We start from the raw sequence: 21221 nt of genomic DNA, 5'->3' as shown, positions 1-21221 counted from the left end.
GACCGTCATCTGGCACCTGTGTTTCTCTGAAATCTTAGTCAGGGCGGTACTAACCAGATTAGGAAATGGCGAGTAAGATAATTTCTTGAGATACTGTCATCAAACTGTTCGTAGAATTGAAATAAGCAGAAACCACAGTATTCCCAATAGTATTTCCCTATTAAGAAGAGAATAACACTAGGAATGGAAGCAGTATATTCACTACTAGGAAAGCATGAACCCCTTTGTAGTATGAACCCGTGTATGAAAAATGGAGCGGAGGCCAGTTTGTGATTCAACTAGTTCAAGCAACCCAATCTAAAAATAGTCATCGAAAAACAGCAACACCGCCTTAGAACAAAGAACCACCAATGTTATAGCATAGAACATAGTGATGCTCCCACAAAGCAATGTACTTACGAACTAGTCATACACCAACCATATCATTCGCCAAAGAGCTTGCAGCAATTCAGAGGAAGATGGTACATCTGTTTTTTTTTTTTTTTTTTTTTGACAAGTAGGAAGACGGTACATCTGCTGACTTCAAAACCCGCTAAAATAAAACTGACTAGAATCAGAATAACGAGACACATGATCCCATAAAGTAGCAGATCGACTGGAATCTTCTCCTATTCAATAAAAAAGCCAATCAGGAAGTGAGATGGTATCATCAATCCCCCACCATAGATATCTTTCGTCAGACATACAGGCAATTGCTCAAAAGAATAAAAAAATGTAGGATATATCAAGAAGTAGTAGATTGCAGTTAAGGGTAAAATGAAATTTTGAACTGGCAGGGATTTAAGATAAAGTTACAGATGAAGATCGAACACGAAACAGCAATCTACACAACAACACTGGTCAAAACCCATGATTTCTACTCTACAAGATTTTCTGGGTACCCAATGAAAACAAGATTTTACAAATTTAGAAACTAACAACTCGGTGAAGACATTCAAAGCAATATCAAAGATAAAAGACACCCGATTCCCAACTTTTTCTCATCTTTCATTCCTTGCTAGAATGAGAACTTCGTTGTGGGGCGGAGGCTGTGGCAACGGCAGAAAGAGAAAGCAAGCCGTTGGTTGCCTTGTTCACTCCTTGCACGATGCCCTCAACAGCTAAGCCAACGCCATTTTGGGATAAGCGAATCGGTTTCTTGTCCTCGCCGTTCTCATTCTCTTTCAAGAAAAGAAGAGCGAGTCGGTCCAAAGCTTCCCTAGCTTTCTTCTTGGCGAAAGCAGCCTCCTTGGCACGCCTCTCGGCGTCAAGCCTAGCTGTGGCTGCCGCTTTGTTCATGGACGCAGCGGAGATCCGGGCCGCGGCCAATAGCACCTTGGCCAAGTTCTTGTCGATCACCCTTTTGTTATCACCACTTCCATTGGGATTGAAGAAAGTGAAACTCGGGTTGGAGCAGGGAGGGCAGAGGAAGGAAGGAACAGCGGATTCGTTCGGAGGGACGCAGGAGCGGTGAGAAATGGAGGGGCAGTTGAGGCAGATAAGGCGATCGGCCGGCGGAGGCAAAGGGGACGAGTCCTTGTCGAAAACCGCCAAGCAAAGCGGGCAGAACAGAGACTGGTGATTCTTCAGGACGCAGTCCGTGCACAGACGCCTGTAGCTCGCTCGGTGGCGCAAAGTGTGGAGGATCCAACGGTCCGACGACCCGCATCCACCGCATGGAACTCCTGCTTGCATTGGAGGAGGAGGGTTTGCATTCATAAGCTGGCGTGGGTGCCGGTGCGATTCCAACGGTAACCCTGGGATACGGAATTAGGGTTTTGGACGTAATATACTGATAATGCTCAACGATTGCGGATTCTGCTGTAAAGTTGTTTGCCAATTGAAATGGAGTTTTTACGACTTTTTCGTCAATTTATTTCGGTCTTTTCCATCTGTGGCCACGTGTGACTACTACTCTTTTAAAAAAAAATTCATCCATCATTCTATAAATTATACACACAATTTTTTTATTTTTTTCACTTATCAAATATATAATATATAAATAATACGTAGAATAATTTAATTAATTTAATAAAATTAAAATTATAAAAATTATAAAAATAAAAATAAGTATAATTTATAATGTGTAAAAATAATAAGTAGCAAAACCACTTTTTTATTATTTCAATTTTCTCCAACCCTTTATACTATATCTATAGATATTTTATGACATATTCAGATTAAAAAAAAAAAAAACAATAATATTACATTTAATAAAAGGTAGAGAAATTCGTCTCAATATTTATTTCCTGAACTTCTAAATATTACTCTGTTCTAATACTGATGTCATTTTTTTTATTTAAATAAATTGATATATCAGACAAGATAAAAAAAAATGATAATCCTTAAAACCATCAGTCTTGTTTTTGTTCCCTCAAATAATTATAAATAATTTTTCAATCAATTATTTGAGGTCGCATTAATAAATAATGAAAATAATAAATAAAAAGCTTATAAATAAAGTTAATGAGAAAATATGGAAGCTTATCCAAAAACTCTCTCTCTCTCTCTCTCTCTACATAATATATATATATATATATATAGATATAAATTGTGATGCTCTTTAGCAATATTGGCACTACCCAGTTGGAGATAATCAATATGCATGAACTGAATACATCATTTTTGCATTGCTGATTGATTATAATTGAATATCCAAAATTCTAACACTATTATTTGAAAGAGGGATGCTACTCATCATCCCACACCACACATTTTACATATTAGAAAAGAGACTGGTAAGGTTGAATGAACCCAGTAAAAATTACATGCCTTCCAGCTCCTGCAATCCACACTCTATTCTATCCTCAGAATCATTACTTGAAAATCAAAATCTTCCGATGGTTGGTTCTTAAGGCACAAAATGCAAAAATGAAGAAAACACAGCAAGGCAATAGATAATGCATATCATGTGAATAAGCAACCAGTTCTCATACTTTTAAGTTTTCTCCATATTAATCTGCTTCCATGAATGGGTCTACTTCGCCGAGATCAGCGACCAGTGGTTCCAACTCTGCCATGTCCTCATCTTCGTCGGCAAAGTAAGTAGGAAATGGAAGCAGTGAAATATCGGGTTTCTTGTAGACAGCATCTTTTACAAACACAAAGTTTCCCTCGGCACCAGGAACCTGTAAAGAATAGCAAACTTCAAACAATCTGACCGAGAAGCACCAACATACAACCTACTAAGACTCCAGACACGCATTCATCCCCATGCTTAATCACATGGGATGTGGTTGTAAGTGTGCATCACCAAATTCATACATCCAATTCTCAAGCGAATAATCGAGTATAAATTTTCTTTCAAAAAAAGAAAAAATACGGGTCAGAACAGTTTTGATGACAACTAAGCTCACTTCAAGAGAATCCTGAGCTAGTCTCCTAATATCTATTCTGTCGTATATTAAGAGCATATGAATGCAAGCTTTTTTTTTTTTTAATCAAAAATTTACATACACATCCCATGGATCTTGAACCCACAAGTGAGCACCACCTTGGTTTTTTAGGGGGCAGGATGTGTGATTGAGCTGAAAAAGCTCATTGACGGATCTTTGTGCAAGTATTTCAAATGGGCAGTTCAAGCACCATTCTTATCAATTGAGATTTAAATCACTGAAAGCTTAAAAATAAAATGGTAAGAGAAACATACTTGGCCTTTTACCCACATTAGATTCCTCGCAGGCTCAATTTTATAAACCCACACATTTTTAACTGTTCTCTGCTGCGCTCCCATGCGCCCAGGCATTTTTTTGCCTTTAAATACCTGTCCAGTAAAAATGCGGTTTTGAAAATTAAAAACTAAAGGCAGTGGGAATATAATTTCTCTAAAATATAAAACGATACAATATTATTTTATAGTTAACCCTTGCCATTTTCTCTACCTCTCACTCTTGCTCTCTCCCTTAGAATCAACGAGAGGGAGACAGGACACAGACACTAGACAGACAGGTAAAAGGTTACATCTTGAAAGCAAACCTGACTATGCCTAGTTCTCATCAACAAAATTCTTAGTTACCGATTAAAAAAGAAAGAAAAAAAAAAAAACATGTTGAAAGCAAACCATTGTAGTCAAGGACCCAAAACGTAATTGCCATTGTGGTAGCCACATAAACTAGGTAACCACACCAAAACCCAAACCATGGCTTCCTCTGGTTCTGTAAAATCTGTCGTGGAACCAAGTTTCACACTGCATCACAGGAACGATCCACCTTGTCATGGGAAGTTTAAGCTCTACCAGCTTAAGAATGGTAACAGAACTGGTCCTTAAGAATGAGAACTAGCCTTCAACATACAACTAAATTTGAATATTTTTACCCTTTCCAGTGTCTATTTCCTCAGTCACAAAACCCCCTTCGATATTTTCTATAAATGATCCCATTATTTACAAAAATGGTGAAAACAGAGAAATCGAAACTTTTTAACATGTAAAAGAAAATTTAATTGAAAATGAAAAAGACATAGCTCACGTACACTGAACATAGACAAGAGAAACATCTAATTAAAAACAGAAAAAGAGAATCTGAAAACAATAAACCACAATGCAGAGCTAATTGCTGATAAGCCACAATCAACCAACCAAATTTAATTTGGTGATGTGGCCAGATGAGATAATGTAGATCTGTCTTTTTAATTAAAGTACTAGAATATCATTTGCATAAGGTGCATTCAACTACAAAGGATCATACAAGAGAGCCACCTATCAAGGAGTAGAAAAAGATAGAAAAAAATTTATAATGTAGAGCTTTCTTCACGCACTCTATTCAACCTGATTCTTATCAACCAAAATAATCCCGTTTACTCAGATATTAATGATACTCAAGAGGTTTTGGTTTTGATATGTTCTGATACATCCATAAAAGAATCTAGTCAATCTACACGACAGGGTTACAAAATAATAACATCCTATTGTCAAAGAGAGACAGAACCCACTCTTTAAGAGAAGAAAGCTAAGTCAGGTAACCCCAATATATCATCTGTGGGAACCTATCAAAAAAAAAAATATATATATATCATCTGTGGGAGAGTTAACAGCATATTACATACATAACATCATACGGTGAATAGCATCACGATCAGCATTTTAATTATGAGATTTTCAAACACTTAACAAAGGAAAATAATGAAGTTTCGTTGCCAAAAACAAGAAGAAGATAAATGCACAAGGAGACAGACGGTAGACAATGTCCAATATGATAAAGTATTGCATAAAAACTAGATGACTCGAAAATTTCAAGCTCGTCACGTGTACCTTTCCAGGAGCATCCCTCTGACCTGTAGAACCAAGACTTCGATGTGACAGTGATGCACCATGAGATGCCGGCATTCCTTTAAAACCATGCCTTTTCATCACGCCCTAGACATAAAATAGAGCAGAAGCAATTTCATGGAACATAGTTCAATAGATAACACTCAAATGACAAGCCGATGACGCGAGGGAGCTGAAAACAAAATTAATTTACCTGGAAACCTTTCCCTCTTGTGATTCCTGCGACGTCCACAAACTGGCCAGGAACAAAATGGCGAACACCAATTGATGTACCAACAGGCAGAAGTGCATCTTCGGTCACCGGAAACTCCCTCAACTTTCTCTTCAATGGAACACCTTGAGCTCTAAAATGGCCCACTTCCGGTTTCGTCAAATGCTTTGCCTTCTTCTGGCCGCAACCAATCTAACTAACACAGCAAACGAACACCAACCCCACATCATTATATACGTACACAGATGCAATTATCTAACAGAATAAGCTTAACGCAACACTCTGTTTGGTCGCCAGGAGAACTGAGCAAAAGATGCGGAAATACATAAAAGCTTTACTTTTCATAAGTACGAAAAAAAAAAAAAGATCTTTCGCTTATCAAAATGCAAAGAAGGCCCCTTGGTGTTTGCGAGGGTTCCCAAATGACGAAAAGCGAGTAACTCACAAAACAAAAATGAATGAACCAAACAAACAAACACATACAGCATTATAAAGACGAAATCATAGTCGTTACAGTGGAAAGAAAGTCAGGGACTTTGAGATAGTACCTGTAGAGCAGTGATACCTTCCTTTTCAATGGTCTTGACCTGAGACACAATATTGTCATCGACCCAGAGGATGGTGATGGGAACCCTAGCACCCCATTTATCCCATAGAGCGGTCATCCCACATTTTACGGCAATAACACCAGTCCGCTTAGAGTTCGGGCTCATCATCCGATTAAGTTGTTCACTGCTGGTCTTGGGTGCCTCATCCGCCAAGGCATTGGCGGTGCTCAATCTTCTCAAGAAGAAGCAGAATTGGTTGGGCGCTGGGGTTGACGCTGAGGTAGTGGTTATCTTTGGAATGGCTGCGAGGATTCGGAGAATGGAAATCAGGCCTCTCGATACGGCCGACATGGTTCCAGTCGATAGCAAAAACCACAAAGTGGCGACTGTTTGCTCTGATTCGAGACGAGAGGGAAAAGCAGGGTTTAGGTAGTGGCACGGTTGGGGTTATGTAAAAGTGATGGGGGTATTTTGGGAGTTGAATATAGATATTAAAGGGGAAATTTTTTTATTGAGCTTAATTTTTTTGTGGTGATGGAGCTGGCTTGGTGCGCCCAGAAGCTCCTTCTTCGAGACCCAACCCCGAAGATTAGGTTCCTATTCCCTTCCAATCCGGCACCAACAACGGCGTTCCTTTGGAGCCGGTTCATTCGTCGTCGTCGTCGGAATTTTGTGGTGGCGGTGGCCAGTGCAGAGGTGGGAGCGCTCGTGGAGCAGGCCGGGGGAAAGAGGGTGGTGGAGCTTGTGGGTGCGTTCAACGAGCTCACCGGGACCATGAAGAACGTTCACTCCTCTACCACCTCCTCTCAAACCCTCCTCTTCAAGTCACTCAAGCTCTCCATCCCCATCCTCCACTCCTTGCCTCTCGCTCCCGATGGCCGCTCTCCCCTCTCCAAGGCTCTCTCCCTCGCTCTTCTTCTTGCCCATCTTCAGGTGCTTGTTAATTCCCCTTCAATTTTAGCTCCGTTAGCTTGAATTCTTGGTAAGTAAAAAAAAAAAAAAAGGTTTTGCAGATGGATGCGGAGGTTATTTCGGCCGGCATACTGAGACAAGTTCTGGAGGATGGTGCGGTATCCATAGTGGAAGTGAGAGATCGGATCAGTGCCGGAACTGCCTATCTACTGCACGAAAGCTTGCGCGTGAAGAATATGTCTGCCAAAGTTGAGGTTTTGGATGATGAAACCGCCGCTGCTTTGAGAAAGTTCTGCCTCACGTTCTACGACATAAGGGCCTTGATTCTAGACTTGGCTCTCAAGCTTGATACCATGAGACATCTCGATTACCTGCCCAGATATCAACAGCAAATGCTTTCTCTCGAGGTTATGAAGATACATGCCCCTTTAGCTCACGCTGTGGGAACCAACATCTTGTCCTTGGAGCTAGAGGACCTCGCTTTCCGGTACTTGTTTCCTTGTTCGTATCTTTATGTTGATACGTGGTTACGAAATCACGAGAGAGGTGCAACTTATGAGCCTCTGATTGACGCGTACAAGGAACGGCTGCTTCATTCCTTGGAGACCGATTCCTTGTTGGCGGACATGGTGGAAGATATCTCGGTCAAGGGTCGCTATAAAAGTCGTTACAGTACAATGAAGAAGCTCTTGAGAGATGGTCGGAGGCCGGAAGAGGTAAACGATGTCCTGGGATTGCGAATCGTATTGAAACCTAGGTCTGGATCGGATGTGGGCGAGAGAGCATGCTACAGGGCTCGTGAAATCATCAGGTCGTTGTGGGAAGAGATGCCTCACCGGACGAAAGACTATATTGTCAAGCCCAAACCCAATGGATATAGGAGTTTACACATGGCGGTTAATGTGAGTGAGAATGACAGGGCTAGACCGCTTATGGAGATACAAATACGGACGACGGAGATGGACATGTTAGCAGATGCTGGAACGGCGTCGCATTCCTTGTACAAGGGTGGTCTTACTGATCCTGAAGAGGTTAGCATTTTTGCTTATGTGATTGAATCAAGAAACTTCATTCTTTTGCTTTCCAAGGATTATCTTATTGACCACAACTGTGAGCACCTAACCTCCTTATCTGGTCCTTAAAGAAAAGATGCTAAATATTTGTAAAAATCCACTGTTTGGTTGTGGCAAATTTGACTGTGATACGTTTATGATATATATTTTTGGAAGTAAATAATCTTAATCTCATATATGAGGTGCAACTCCTTGTTCTCTTACCTAGAAGGTAAAGGGGAAGAAGCATTCCCATTCTCAGTGATTATCTGACCACTTCGTTCTGAGGTTCATGAACCTAAATCCAGCCATACCTTGATCCTCAGCCCATAGGTAATACATGAGTTGCTATCCTTTAATGGCTCGTTTTTTGCTCCTCAAGGCCTTGCTTGTTGTTCCTCTTGATTTTCTTTTAGAATCCTAAATAAGAGGGATTCTGCATTCTATGCATCATATATGAAGTCAGGAGAAAGGGAAAGCTGATTTCTCTCATAACCATGCATGCTCTTAATTGTTTTACTTTTCTAGTCAAGTGCATGAATCTTATAATTCGGCATTTCTTAATCCAGGCATGTAAAGGAAACTGATTCATTCAATTGTTGATTCTCAGACTAAGCGGCTCAAGGCCATAATGGTGGCTGCAGCTGAACTTGCAGCGTTGCGCCTCAAAGATCTTCCATCCGCAAATCATAAAGGTATTGAGATTGACCAGAGAGATCGGGTCTTCCGCCTTCTTGACAAGAATGGAGATGGTAGGATTAGCATTGAGGAACTCATGGAGGTGATGGAAGAGCTCGGTGCCCCAGGCGAAGATGCCTGCGAGATGATGCAGCTTCTTGATTCAAATAGTGATGGTTCTCTGAGCTCTGATGAATTTGATTTGTTTCAGGAAAAGGTAAATATTGACATATGTCATTACGGAAGTAACCTGGAATCTCAATCGGAAGTTGTATCCCCTCCCCCTTTTTTGGTCTTTCTATTGCATTGGATTGATAACATAGCATATACATGTTTAAAATTTCGTTAGTGTGTTGATCCTTTTGAGGGAGAAGTGATGTTAATGTAAAGGTCAGGATACAATTATCACACTCGTTACACATGGGACATGCTTGATGGTAAGGTTATCGACTTTTTGGACTGTTTTTGAAGTTATTGGATATGAAAAATCTTATCCATATTATTTTTCTGAAGCAATGAAAATTGGCACTTTGTCAAAAGTAATGATTCTGGTTGGAAGCTTGGAGCTTGTTTCACATTTGATCGTTTGAAAATTGATTTTTGTTCTCCATTTTGTGTTAGCTTCTCAAACTTTTGGAAATATTATTCTTGTTTTGGCCTGAATTAGAATTGTAGTTGAGACTAACATGGAAAGTAGGTTACATAATATATAATTCTGAAATTTTTTTCAAGTTTCCTCTTCTCCATCTATTTAAGAGTTTTGTTCTTGTTTCTGCAGGTTGGACTTATACGCCATTTAGAGGTCAAAGATGATGAATACAAGACCATATTAAATGATAAACTTCAAATTGCTGACAGCAGTGGATTAATTCAAGTGTATAGCAAAGAGCTGGGTAACAGGCTTGCAAATTAGACTTGCCTGCTTATTATCTAAGGATGGCTCGGAAAATCTTATGCCGTGTTATAGTTGTACAAGCACACACTGTATTCCAGGGATAATGTACATAGTGATATTCTCATGGAATGTAACCTTGTTACATGGTCACTAATTATAGAACGTGCTATAGTTATAGGTCTTTACTAAAAGGTTCTGAATTCTGCACATTATAAACGATTCACCACATCTTAACCAGAGGGTCCAAGATCAGTTATTACTGGTCAGATAGCTATAAAAATACAAACTTATCTGGACCCCCGATTCTGGTAATTCACAGTGAAATATGCTCATTGACTGGGAGCTTAAAGCAAATCTGAACTGCCCTCTCTCATCTTCCTGTATTTTTGTTTGTTTTTTTTTTTTTGTGGGGGGGGGGGGGGGGGGGGGGGGGGGGGGGGGGGGGGGGGGGGGGGGGGGGGGGGGGGGGGGGGAGGCGCTCCAAAAAGAATGAAACAACTAAGTGGAAAATTGCTTGAAATATTCTCCCTACCCGGAGCGGAATTTCTGATATGCTGCAAGCTATCTCCTGATGATAACTTTGTCATGAGAAAATGATAGTACAAGTAAGCCGGTGTGGAAGGTTAGAGGTGGCCCTTGATAACTATTTACCTTCCACACCGATGATGTGTTTTAAAACCTAAGAGTGATTTGGATTGTGAGATGAGTTGAGATGGTTTATAAATAGTAGAATAAAAGTTGAATTATTTATTATATTTTGTGTAAAAATTTAGAAAAATTGTTTTGAGATTTAAAAAAATTGAATTGTTTATTATATTTTATGTGAAAATTTGAAAAAATTATAATGATGAGATGAGTTGAAGTGAGTTTTAAATGCAAAAGAGGCCTTAGAGCATTGGCAATTTCCATTGTTAAGTCTAAAGTTTGGTTAGAATCTCAATTTTTAACTATAGCATCAACTTTTGGTTATGTGAGATTGGACTAACTATATTAAAGTCAAAATAATAATATAATAATATATATTTTAATAATATTTGACAAATCTTTCTTTATATATATATATATTTTGCAAATACACTTTATATATTTTAATAATATTTGACAAAAAAAAAAAAATTTATACAACGATTCTTCAAATCAACAAACTAATTTTTATCAACCGTTCTTTTTTTGCTCACTTTTTTAGTTGTAGCTAATAGTTAACGATTAAATTAGAATTTTGTGAAGTCAACAAACACATGATGCTTAGGGGTATAATCGGTCCGGTCCGGTCTTGCTTTAGACAAAATCTAGGATCAAATCGGTACATACTGGTTTTACATTTTTCAAAAACGATAATGCCTCGGTTACTCTCCTAAACCGGTACCTTCGGTTTTATCGATTTTCAGTCCAGTCTGGTCCGATTTTTCGATTTTTGTAAAATGTAAAAAACATATAATAAAGTGTTACTTCTTATGATAAAATATTATTGATAATTTAATATATATATATATATATATTATGTTTAAAGCATATGATCAATTAAATTTTCATCTTTAAGATTAAACTTTTATTTTATAAATTATAATAACAATATCTTATATATAATTATATTAATAACATATGATAAAACAAATTACAAATGTTCATATTTAAGATTAACATTTTATGTTATAATATAATATTAAATTATTTCATATATGATATATAATTATATACATTATATATAAAAAATTAATATTTAATTATATTATATATAAAACTTATATATATAAATATTTTGTATAATATATAAAATTAATTTTTATATATTTTTTTTCCAACAGGTCCGGTCCCCGAAACTACGGAATGGAAACCGGATCGGGTCCGACCAGTTTTCATAATATAGGAACCGGTTTTTGGTTCCGAAACTGAAAATTGAAACCTGTTTTCGGTCCGATTTTCTGTTTTCTCGGTTTAAATTTACATTCCTAATGATGCCAACTTTTCTTCTATCCTACAATCACAACTAGATATCTTTAAACTAACAAATACTTTCACAAACTCTTCTTTTTCTACCTAACAATTATATCTATAATTCTAAAAGACTAACAAATACAAGTTCTCACAACTTCTTGTACGAACCAATCATCATTTGCAATTCTTGAAACTAATAAACTAATTTTTTTCAACCCTTCTTCTTTTGCCAACTTTTTTAGTTATATCTAATAGTTAAGGATCAAGTTAGAATTTTGTGAAGCTAACAAACACACATGACGCTAACCTTTTTTTTACCCAACAATCACAACTAGATATCTTTAAACTAACAAATACTTTCACAAACTCTTTTTCTTCTACCCAACAATCACATCTATAACTCTAAAGACTAACAAATACTATATTAGTTCCATGAATGTTGCGTTGATGTGCTATTACAACCTTCTCCTCCATCACTCTGTAAGTGAGTAGTAAATAATGGATCATCATCAAATTGTGTGTCTTTCCTAGAAAAATATCAAATTCTCAAGGAGTTACAAAAGTTGCCCAATTTTCAAGTCCAATAAAGTAATTCAACATGGACAATGAAGACATATAGCAATTCAACATGGACAATGAAGACATATAAATATTTACGTAGCTTCTTAGATATAGATTAAGGTGAGTGGATTATAGTAATTCAACATGAACAATGATCTATAATTAAAAAATGAAGAACTAAAATCAACAAAGCCTTGATATCTCGGGTAAGCTTCATTGATTGTGCTTAAGGCAACAACAAGGCTTTGAAATGCTTAAACCAAAAAGAACAAGAGAAATAATAGTCAAGGTGCACAGTGAGAAATAAGGTGCAAGAATTGGTTCTATCTCAAACTTGGAGAGAATTATCCATTCTTTTCATACATATAGAGCTGGTTGACATGAATCTGTGCAAGATTTTGCATGTGAGACAATAGTCATGCACCATCTAAGGTATATATCAAGAGATTTATTACTAAATTCTACAAAGAAAGAGTTTGAACACAACATAAAACAGGCGAGGAATCTCTTCTTTTAGCAAAGGTGTTAAGTTTACATGCAACATTTGAAGAGGAAAGTTTGTATTTTTTCCAATCTTTCTTCTTTTTGGCAGGACAAGTTAATTTTCCTATAATTATATATTAGTTCCGCGCTTGTTTTATTCATGCTTTTGTACATAAAAGTGCAAGAACAACAATCCACAAATTACCAAAATAGTCCATATAAATATCAACATAATTCATAAAAAATACTAACACAGTCCACAAGATACCAACACATTCCATAAAACTAAAAGTTTCAGTTCAGTTTCTAGTACAAAAGATAATATACAGTCCACCATTACAATATCCAAATATGCATGAACATAAACATACTCATAGCAATAGCCAAATATGCAATACTCATCGCAATACCCAAATATGCAACGCCATCACAATATCTAAATACGCAATTCCAGATTTTTGACACAACCGCTAATCTGTGAATGAAAGTTTAGCTAATTTCATACTCAAAATGATATGTAGCAAACCAATTACACAAATCGTGATTTTCTTGTGACAGATTTGTAGAGGAAATCGAGCAACCTTCTGGACGAAAATTCACAAGTAAGGAAAGGGGTTTAACACATCAATGGTCCTTGCAAAGCAAAACACACCGGGATTCAATCACTCGATGAAGAGAAAATAAGAAAAAATAGAAAGAGAAGAGAGAGAGGAAAGCCTACATAGAGAAGAGGGAGAGAGGAGCGAGGAAGAGAGATTAACATTTGCGCTAGAAGACGACATCAATGTGAACGATCGACAGAGAGAAAGGGGCTTGCGAGTTGAAGAAGAGCCTGCGAGGTAGCTTGTGCTGGGAGCTTTTGGGATAAAGAAAGAAAAGAACAAGGCAAATGGGCAGCTTTCGGAATGAAGAAAGATAAAAGAACGAAGGAAAGAGAGTGGGAGGTAGATGAAATAATAAAACACACTTATCCAGTGTGAACAGTAACTCATCAAATTTGGAGAGCACTCAAGAATTACTGTAGCTCAAGTGTTGAGCTTTGGACCATTGACTAGTCCAATATGGAGGCTTTTTCTCACATCTAGCTAAAGTTTGGCCTTGCATTAGCATTTGGCTCCATTGTTAATGCTCTTAAAAGCCCATCCCAATGACACTGACCCCCGGCAGTGGCAACATCTTTTTGGTGAATTATGATGCAACTATTAGACCATCCTTTGCTAGCAGGCGAAGTTCATTCAAGCATGGACACTAATGACCTCACAAAGCATTGATCCGCTCTTATGCAAAAGCTTAGGCTGCACTACTTGCCTTAAAAGAAAATTGTCACACAGGCTCTCAACCGCAAGGATATTCATCTTTTGTTCTTTGATTAGAATCTGAAGTCGTAGAGAGGATGGTAGTGACGATTGAAGTTGGTAATATTTATGAGTATAAAGAAGACGAAACTCTAATAAAAATTCTTGAAGCTAATAAACTAAATTTTGTCAACCCTTCTTTTTTTGCCAACTTTTTTAGTTGTAGCTAATAGTTAAAGATCAAATTAGAATTTTGCGAAACTAACAAACACACATGATGCCAACTTTTCTTCTACCCAACAATCACATCTATAACTCTAAAGACTAACAAATACTATATTAGTTCCATGAATGTTGCGTTGGAGGTGTTATTATAACTTTCTCCTCCACTACTCTGTAAGTGAGTGGTGAAGAAGGGGTCATCATCAAATTGTGTGTCCATCCTTGAAAAGTATTAAATTCTCAAGGAGTTACAAAAGTTATCTAATTTTCAAGTCCAATAAAGTAATTCAACATGGACAATGAAGACATATAGCAATTCAATATGGACAATGAAGACATATAAAGATTTACGTAGCTTCTTAGATATAGATTAAGGTGAGTGGATTATAGCAATTCAACATGAACAAAGATCTACGATTCAAAAATAAAGAATTGAAATCAACAAAGCTTTAATATCTTGGGTAAGCTCCATTGATTTTGCTTAAGGCAACAACAAGGCCTTGAAATGCTTAAACCAAAAAGAACAAGAGAAATAATAGCCAAGGTGCACAATGAGAAATAAGGTGCAAGAACTGGTTATATCTCAAAGTTGGAGAGAATTACCCATTCTTTTAATACATATAGAGCTGGTTGACATGAATCTGTGCAAGATTTTGCATGTGAAACAATAGTCATGCACTCTCTAAGGTATATATCAAGAGATTTATTACTAAATTCTACAAAGAAAGAGTTTGAACACAACATAAAACTGGCAAGGAATCTCTTCTTTTAGCAAAGGTTGTAGGTTTACTTCAATATTTGAAGAGGAAAGTTTGTATTTTTTTCGATCTTTCTTCTTTTTGGCAGGACAAGTTAATTTTCCTATAATTCTATATTAGTTTCATGCTTGTTTTATTGATGCTTTTGTACATAAAAGTGCAAGAACGGTCCACAAATTATCAAAATAGTCCATATCAATACCAACATAATCCATAAAAATACTAACACAGTCCACAAGAGACCAACACATTCCATAAAACTAAAAGTTCCAGTTTAGTTTCTAGTACAAAAGATAATATATAGTCCACCATCGCAATATCCAAATACGCAATACACATCGCAATACCCAAATACGCAATACTCATCGCAATACCCAAATATGCAACACCATCACAATACCCAAATAAGCAATACCAAATTTTTGATAACTGCAGATCTATGAACGAAAGTTTAGCTAATTTCATACTCAAAATGATATGTAGCAAACCAGTTACCCAAATCGCGATTTTCTTGTGACAGATTTGTGGAGGAAATCGTGCAACCTTCTAGACGACTATTCACCAGTAAGGAAAGGGGTTTAACACATCAATGGTCCTTGCAAAGCAAAACACTTGGTAATTCAATCACTTGATGAAGAGAAAATGAGAGAAAATAGAAAGAGAAGAGGGAGAGGAAAGCCTACACAAAGAAGAGAGAGAGAGAGGAGAGAGGAGAGAGGAAGAGAGAGTACCATTTGGGCTGGAAGACGACGACAATGTGGACGATTGACGGGGAGAAGGGGGCTTGCAGGTTGAAGAAGAGCCTGTGAGGTAGCTTGTGCTGGGGGGCTTTTGGATAAAGAAGGAAAGAACAAGGGAAATGGGCAGCTTTCGGGATGAAGAAAGAGAAAAGAACGAAGGAAAGAGAGCGGGAGATAGATGAAATAATAAAATACACTTATCCAGTGTGAACAGTAACTCGTCAAATTTGGAGAGCACTCAAGAATTACTGTAGTTCAAGTGTTGAGCTTTGGACTATTGGCTAATCCAATGTGGATGCTTTTTCTCACATCTAGTTAAAGTTTGGACTTGCATTAGCGTTTGGCTCCATTGCCAATGATCTTAAAAGCCCATCCCAATGACACTGACCCCCGGCGGTGGCATCATCTTTCTGCTGAATTATGATGCAACTATTAGACCATCCTTTGCCAGTAGGCGAAGTTCATTCAAGCATGGACACTAATGACCTCAAAAAGCATTGATCTGCTCTTATGCAGAAGCTTAGGCTGCACTACTTGCCTTGAAAGAAAATTGTTACACAGGCTCTCAATCGCAAGGATATTCATATTTTGTTCTTTGATTAGAATCTGAAGTTGTAGAGAGAATGGTAGTGACGATTGAAGTTGGTAATTTGTTGTATCTGCAGTTGATGTTTCTTTCCTTTGTCAGAAACATCAAAATAGTTGGTATAAGAGTTGCTCTTATATCGTCCCCATGGGTTTTAGGCAGGCAACAGAGTCGATCGATTCTTCCAATGTATACACTCGATATTTACTTGCCTTTTGAGATGTAACAGAAAGTTAAAAATCTACAAATTACACTGTTTGGGCTTTAAGTTCATTTCTCTGCAAAGGCTGACCATCCCATGTTGTTTGACCTAGCAAGCAACCCTTCACAAATCGGTAGTCAACAACTCTCGGTTTGGGCTAACTCCTAAATCATTCGATAGCTTTTTACACAGCTGCACAACATATCAAAAATAAGGCCGATTAAATACAAAAGTAATGCTACATGCAATTGTGAAGTGTACAAGTATCGTTCAGTCACTTTGAAAAAGAGTGGAGTTCACTATTAAAAAATTAATTTTTTTCATGTGAGTCCCGTTTTTATTAAATTTTTTTCAAAGTGATTATGTGGCGCTTGCACACTCATTACTGCAACTATTATTTCTCTAAATACAAACACAAATGAGAGAGAGAGAGAGAGAGAGAGAGAGAGTACCTGTCTATAAACTGAAGAATCTCCATATGATTTTCTTAATTCAACTACATACAAGGATGGACTTATCTCAAACACCTGTTTACATAAATATAGAGACAATGATAACTTGAGACAACTAGGAAAGAAAAAAAAAAAAAACTAGATCCAGTTTTTCAATCCCATACCTCTGCTGCAACTGAAAGACTACCCATACTTTTCAGCCCCTTGTGCTCTTGCATCACTTTCAACTGAAGAAAAGAAAAGGATGGACAGAAACATAAGGCATCACTTTTTATCAGACTTTTTAGAAATATCTTGCGAATCCTGTCATTTACATTAATAATTTAGATGGATCAAAAATTAAAAATAAAAAGAGAGAGAAATTAACAATCTAGTACAAAGAAAACATACCCTTCCATTTTTCTTAAGAACGCTAAATCCCATTTCTGTCACGATATTCTCAATCTTCTCGAGCAAATCCTTCGCGGTGTGATTGGATGTAAATCGGATCTTCCTCTCAGAGACATCCTACAATAACCCAAAAATGTTGCATATATGGCATTCAGTTTTTTTCTGAAATGATTGGTATAAACATTGTACTTAATTTCAGAGCGTTTGCGACTTCCAATCTCACCTCTTTCTCAAAGAAGCCAGAGAGATCTAAGCACGACGACATTCCAATCAATTGAAAGGCATTAATGAGAGTTGGCGAGCCAGGACTCTTCTGATCTCCTTCTGACGGCTATGTATGGCAAGAATAAATCCTTATCAGTATATATATAGTACGAAGCATTAAATTAAATAGCCCAAAAGAGTGGTGCAAAAAGAGGAGAGAATTTCCAACATCATACCACTTCATGAATTGAGAATGCTTCATCGTCAATGTGTATATCTTCATCATCATCTGGATTTGCAGGAGAATAGCCCTGCTTAAACCACTCATCTGCTTTGATATCTGCCGTAGTTATCCGGGTAAGGGGATTGGGATCAAGAATTCTCCTTATCATGTTCTGAGCGCCCGGTGACAGCCATGTGGGTATCTGAGTATCCCCTTTGAAGATCTGAAATCCCATAAAAAGAATGACAACATCAAAATTAACGAACGAAACACAAAATAATAAAAGGTTTCAGTTATGGTGTAACCCATGCAAAAGATCATGCAGTACTGACCCAATTATCCACCATACCTTTTGATAGAGAACTGCGAGATTTCTATCATCAAAAGGAAGCTGTCCTGTGAGAATCACGTACAAGATAACGCCACACGACCATATATCTGAGGTGGCACCATCATACCCTCTGTTTGCAAGAATCTCAGGAGCAACATAGTTGGGACTTCCACAGGTTGTATGCAGTAAACCATCACCCTGTTTTTTTTTAAGTGAAAGACAAATTTACTAAAAAGATAACCCTCCATGATTCTCAAGACATCTTGTAAAAAACAGACAAGAAAGTTCGGATTGGGAGATCATAAGCTATGTACCCGAAAATGCTGAGGCAAGGCGCTGAGGCCAAAATCAGATATCTTTATGTTCCCTCTAGCATCAACGAGAACGTTCTCTAGCTACAATTCAGAATAAGTGCAATAACGGTATCAAAATTACAAGCTGGCATTAAAGTCATGTGATAATCTGGAAATAATAATAACATTAATACGTAGCATGCATTTTTCTGGCCCGTGGTAAAGCTTATATATGCAGGAAGTAACGTACCTTGAGATCTCTGTGAAAAACGCCTTTAGTGTGGCAGTAGCTCACTCCGTCAATTAACTGCTGAAAGACCTTCCTGCCTACATTTTCTTTAAGTCTCCCCTTTGAAGCCTGTAATAAATTAAACGACAAACTCAGTAAATATTAAAAGTAAACAGACGATCGAAAGAAACCCTTGATCAATATATAAATGCATGCATGGCTAGCTGAAGCTGCTTACAATTCTGTCGAACAATTCCCCGCCAGTCACATACTCTAACACCATATAAATCTTGGTTTTGCTTGCCAACACCTGCACATGAGTAATTGTGATATTACTGTAAAGCATAAGTGCAAGAACATAATGACATGTCATATTTTAATTTGCTTTTTATTAAAGTTACTTCTATATATATAAAACTATTTATTAGAGTATTGTATGTAACGCATCAACATGCATATTATATAGGCCGGTTGACGAAACAGGAAATTAACCTTGTATAACTACTACAAGTCATGTGGTCCAAAGTCGAAGCTTCTAAACTAATGAAATTACATGTTCCTCGATCGAATAGATTAAAGTCAAGGGGGGAGCAGCTCATGTATACAAATCAAGTCCATATCAATCAATCAATCAATCAATCATGTCATGCCGGAGGATAAAGAAAAGAGGAGCATCGTTAGCAGCATTAAGGTACGTATACACAGCTAAACATGTGCAAGGTGATGATGCATCATAGTACTCGGCATTATTCCCGATCGATTATCATATCCATCATATTCAAACAAAAGATACCGCAAATTATGCGCCCAATTTTAAGGTATAAAGTTGTTTGGTCAGGGGTGATTAATTTTGTTTACTCATGATTGATAGATATTATTAATTAGTAATTAAGCATTATTGATAACATACGGTAATCGTGCAATACACGTTGCTGGTGAAGTAGATCAGAACTTGTAGAAAAAGAAAGACTTGATGAATGGGCAAATGAGCTGGCTCAAAGCAGGGATAGTCGCTGATGAAGATGACTTTTAGAATTATGGGTTGAATTTCAGAACATGAGATTGTGACCACACGATCATATCTGGACCCAATTTTTTCCACATGAACGTGGGGCCCACTATTTTTTCTATAATTATTGAGGATGATGACACATAATTCAATGGTCCTGATTATTGAGATGATGCCGCCAAAACAGTCTCTGACTCTGTTCACGAGGGAGGGAGATCAGGGAGTATGCAGATCTCTGCGGATAAAGAAACAAAAAAAAGAGAATTTGGTTGCATTGACAGGATGTCAATGGCATTGTCTTTGCATTTTATGGAATAATGACCAAACTTAAGGGATAAGAGACTCTAAACGCTTCGGTGATTATTGCTGTAACATATACCGGTATATATTGTTTTACTGGGGGGATGATATTTCATCCTTTCCTTGTAGGAGACGAAAGAATAAAGGAAGAAAAAAAGAGAAGGGGCAAAGGACCCCAAGAACATAAAACAAATCGAAACATTATGGTACAAAATCAAGGTGAAAAGGAAAGATAAGAGAGGGATGCATGCACTTTATATGCAGAAAGGAAATAAGAAGCAAAAGCAAAGCCATGTATGTATATACCTCATGTAATCTGACAACGTTAGGATGTTTGAGGAGCTTCAAGGTGGCAATCTCCCTCTTTATCTGCAACATATTATATGTACAGCATTAACATAGACAACACAAGGACACCCAGAAAGACACCGAACAGAGGAACCCATTAATTGAAGAACCGAAACAAAAATGCTGGGTATATAAGCGATTTTAAACAAGCAGAAAGATAGAAAATTTGAATACCCATTAATTGAGAAACGAAAGGAATAATGATGTTTGTAGGAGATCAATAGGAACAGAGAGAGAGAGAGAGAGAGGAGAGAGAGATGAAACCTGATCGGTGATCTTGAGGTTGATGATTTTAGTCTTCTCCAAGATCTTAACAGCGAACGATTGGCCTGTCTCGATGTTCTTGGCCAATTTGACCTTTCCGAAATTGCCTTCTCCCAGAGTCCTTCCCAGCTCGTACTTCCCCAGTCGCATTCCCTCCCTTTCCACCTCCTTTTTCACCATGTAAACCCCCCTAGTCACAAACCTCTCCCTGTCTCTCTCTCTCTCTCTCTTTTTTTTTTTTTTCCTTCTCTGTCTCTCTCTTTCTCTCTGTTTATTTATATGTCAAGCACTAATTGCTTATCCAATAAAAAAACGAAGATTTATAAGGCCGGAAAGAGAGCAACAACCAAAATCCGAGGCTGTTTTTCTGTCTCTTAAATCTTCTGGCTTTCCGAAACCGTTAAAACGTACTTGAAATCTCGAGCAACCGTTACCGGTTGATCAGAGAGACGAGGTAACGACCGAGGTAGCAGAGACACAAAAATGATGGGAGGTCCTCCTGGCTTTAAATGACAAAGATGATTAATTTGTAAAGGCCGAAGCCACAGGGCCACAGCTATAGCAAAAGCCGAACTTTCTCTTCGTCCTCCTTCAACAAAAACAGAACACAACTGGATTGTTTCATAATCAATGTCATCTCATATTTATAGTACTAATAATAATATTTAATCATGATTAATTAGTACAAAATACATAAATATATATAATAAAAAAATTAGTAAAAATAAGGGATAATCCACACGGAAACAAGATGATAATGACACTAATCTTGAACGCACACATTTCTCGTGTCAAACCCCACATCCGGTCTACCCTGTACAAGTCAGACAAACTATTCATTCTTTTTTATCTGCC

The 21221-nt window shown here is 37.5% G+C and overlaps 4 protein-coding genes across 5 annotated transcripts; 1 reads left to right on the top strand and 3 right to left on the bottom strand.

Moving 5' to 3' along the window:
- Positions 1-745: 745 nt before the first annotated feature.
- On the bottom strand, positions 746-1832 carry LOC121237949. Its single transcript, XM_041134889.1, has one exon. The coding sequence runs from the start codon at positions 1696-1698 to the stop codon at positions 988-990; it is 711 nt and encodes a 236-aa protein (XP_040990823.1). The 5' UTR covers positions 1699-1832; the 3' UTR covers positions 746-987.
- Positions 1833-2743: 911 nt separating this feature from the next.
- LOC121237865 (50S ribosomal protein L3-2, mitochondrial-like) lies at positions 2744-6465 on the bottom strand. The gene is made up of 5 exons (XM_041134775.1): positions 6005-6465; positions 5439-5648; positions 5228-5332; positions 3629-3742; positions 2744-3107 (listed from the first exon to the last, which is right to left on the bottom strand). The coding sequence occupies exons 1-5, from the start codon at positions 6353-6355 to the stop codon at positions 2934-2936; spliced, it is 954 nt and encodes a 317-aa protein (XP_040990709.1). The 5' UTR covers positions 6356-6465; the 3' UTR covers positions 2744-2933.
- A 39-nt stretch (positions 6466-6504) lies between these two features.
- Positions 6505-9724, top strand: LOC121237640 (probable GTP diphosphokinase CRSH, chloroplastic). The gene is made up of 4 exons (XM_041134484.1): positions 6505-6937; positions 7018-7947; positions 8579-8863; positions 9425-9724. The coding sequence occupies exons 1-4, from the start codon at positions 6539-6541 to the stop codon at positions 9557-9559; spliced, it is 1749 nt and encodes a 582-aa protein (XP_040990418.1). The 5' UTR covers positions 6505-6538; the 3' UTR covers positions 9560-9724.
- Positions 9725-16234: 6510 nt separating this feature from the next.
- LOC121237712 (CBL-interacting serine/threonine-protein kinase 1-like) lies at positions 16235-20990 on the bottom strand. Of its 2 annotated transcripts, XM_041134569.1 has the most exons (12): positions 20367-20990; positions 20061-20123; positions 18684-18755; positions 18467-18574; positions 18238-18318; positions 17942-18121; positions 17606-17815; positions 17389-17496; positions 17166-17282; positions 16940-17002; positions 16776-16850; positions 16235-16515 (listed from the first exon to the last, which is right to left on the bottom strand). In XM_041134569.1, the coding sequence occupies exons 1-12, from the start codon at positions 20544-20546 to the stop codon at positions 16447-16449; spliced, it is 1326 nt and encodes a 441-aa protein (XP_040990503.1). In that variant the 5' UTR covers positions 20547-20990; the 3' UTR covers positions 16235-16446. The 2 variants fall into 2 exon arrangements, with proteins under 2 accessions (XP_040990503.1, XP_040990511.1); XM_041134577.1 differs by lacking the exons at positions 16235-16515; positions 16776-16850 and having other exon boundaries at positions 16938-17078.
- Between the last annotated feature and the right edge of the window lie 231 nt (positions 20991-21221).

This window comes from Juglans microcarpa x Juglans regia, chromosome 1D (assembly GCF_004785595.1).
Source record: "Juglans microcarpa x Juglans regia isolate MS1-56 chromosome 1D, Jm3101_v1.0, whole genome shotgun sequence".
Classification (NCBI taxonomy): Eukaryota; Viridiplantae; Streptophyta; class Magnoliopsida; order Fagales; family Juglandaceae; genus Juglans; species Juglans microcarpa x Juglans regia.
This window is presented reverse-complemented; position numbering and strand designations above follow the sequence as displayed.

Bases quoted from the DNA above. Each gene is read 5' to 3' on its own strand.
- LOC121237949 (XM_041134889.1), bottom strand. From the start codon at position 1,698: ATGAATGCAAACCCTCCTCCTCCAATGCAAGCAGGAGTTCCATGCGGT.
- LOC121237865 (XM_041134775.1), bottom strand. From the start codon at position 6,355: ATGTCGGCCGTATCGAGAGGCCTGATTTCCATTCTCCGAATCCTCGCA. The intron at 5,649-6,004 runs GTACTATCTCAA...TGTGTTAGTTAG, and splicing joins AAGGTATCACTGCTCTACAG to ATTGGTTGCGGCCAGAAGAA. The intron at 5,333-5,438 runs GTAAATTAATTT...TTTTATGTCTAG, and splicing joins CAAGAGGGAAAGGTTTCCAG to GGCGTGATGAAAAGGCATGG.
- LOC121237640 (XM_041134484.1), top strand. From the start codon at position 6,539: ATGGAGCTGGCTTGGTGCGCCCAGAAGCTCCTTCTTCGAGACCCAACC. The intron at 7,948-8,578 runs GTTAGCATTTTT...GTTGATTCTCAG, and splicing joins GTCTTACTGATCCTGAAGAG to ACTAAGCGGCTCAAGGCCAT. The intron at 8,864-9,424 runs GTAAATATTGAC...TTGTTTCTGCAG, and splicing joins TTGATTTGTTTCAGGAAAAG to GTTGGACTTATACGCCATTT.
- LOC121237712 (XM_041134569.1), bottom strand. From the start codon at position 20,546: ATGGTGAAAAAGGAGGTGGAAAGGGAGGGAATGCGACTGGGGAAGTAC. The intron at 20,124-20,366 runs GTTTCATCTCTC...AATATGTTGCAG, and splicing joins ACCTCAAGATCACCGATCAG to ATAAAGAGGGAGATTGCCAC. The intron at 16,516-16,775 runs GTACTCTCTCTC...TATGTTGTGCAG, and splicing joins ATTCTTCAGTTTATAGACAG to CTGTGTAAAAAGCTATCGAA.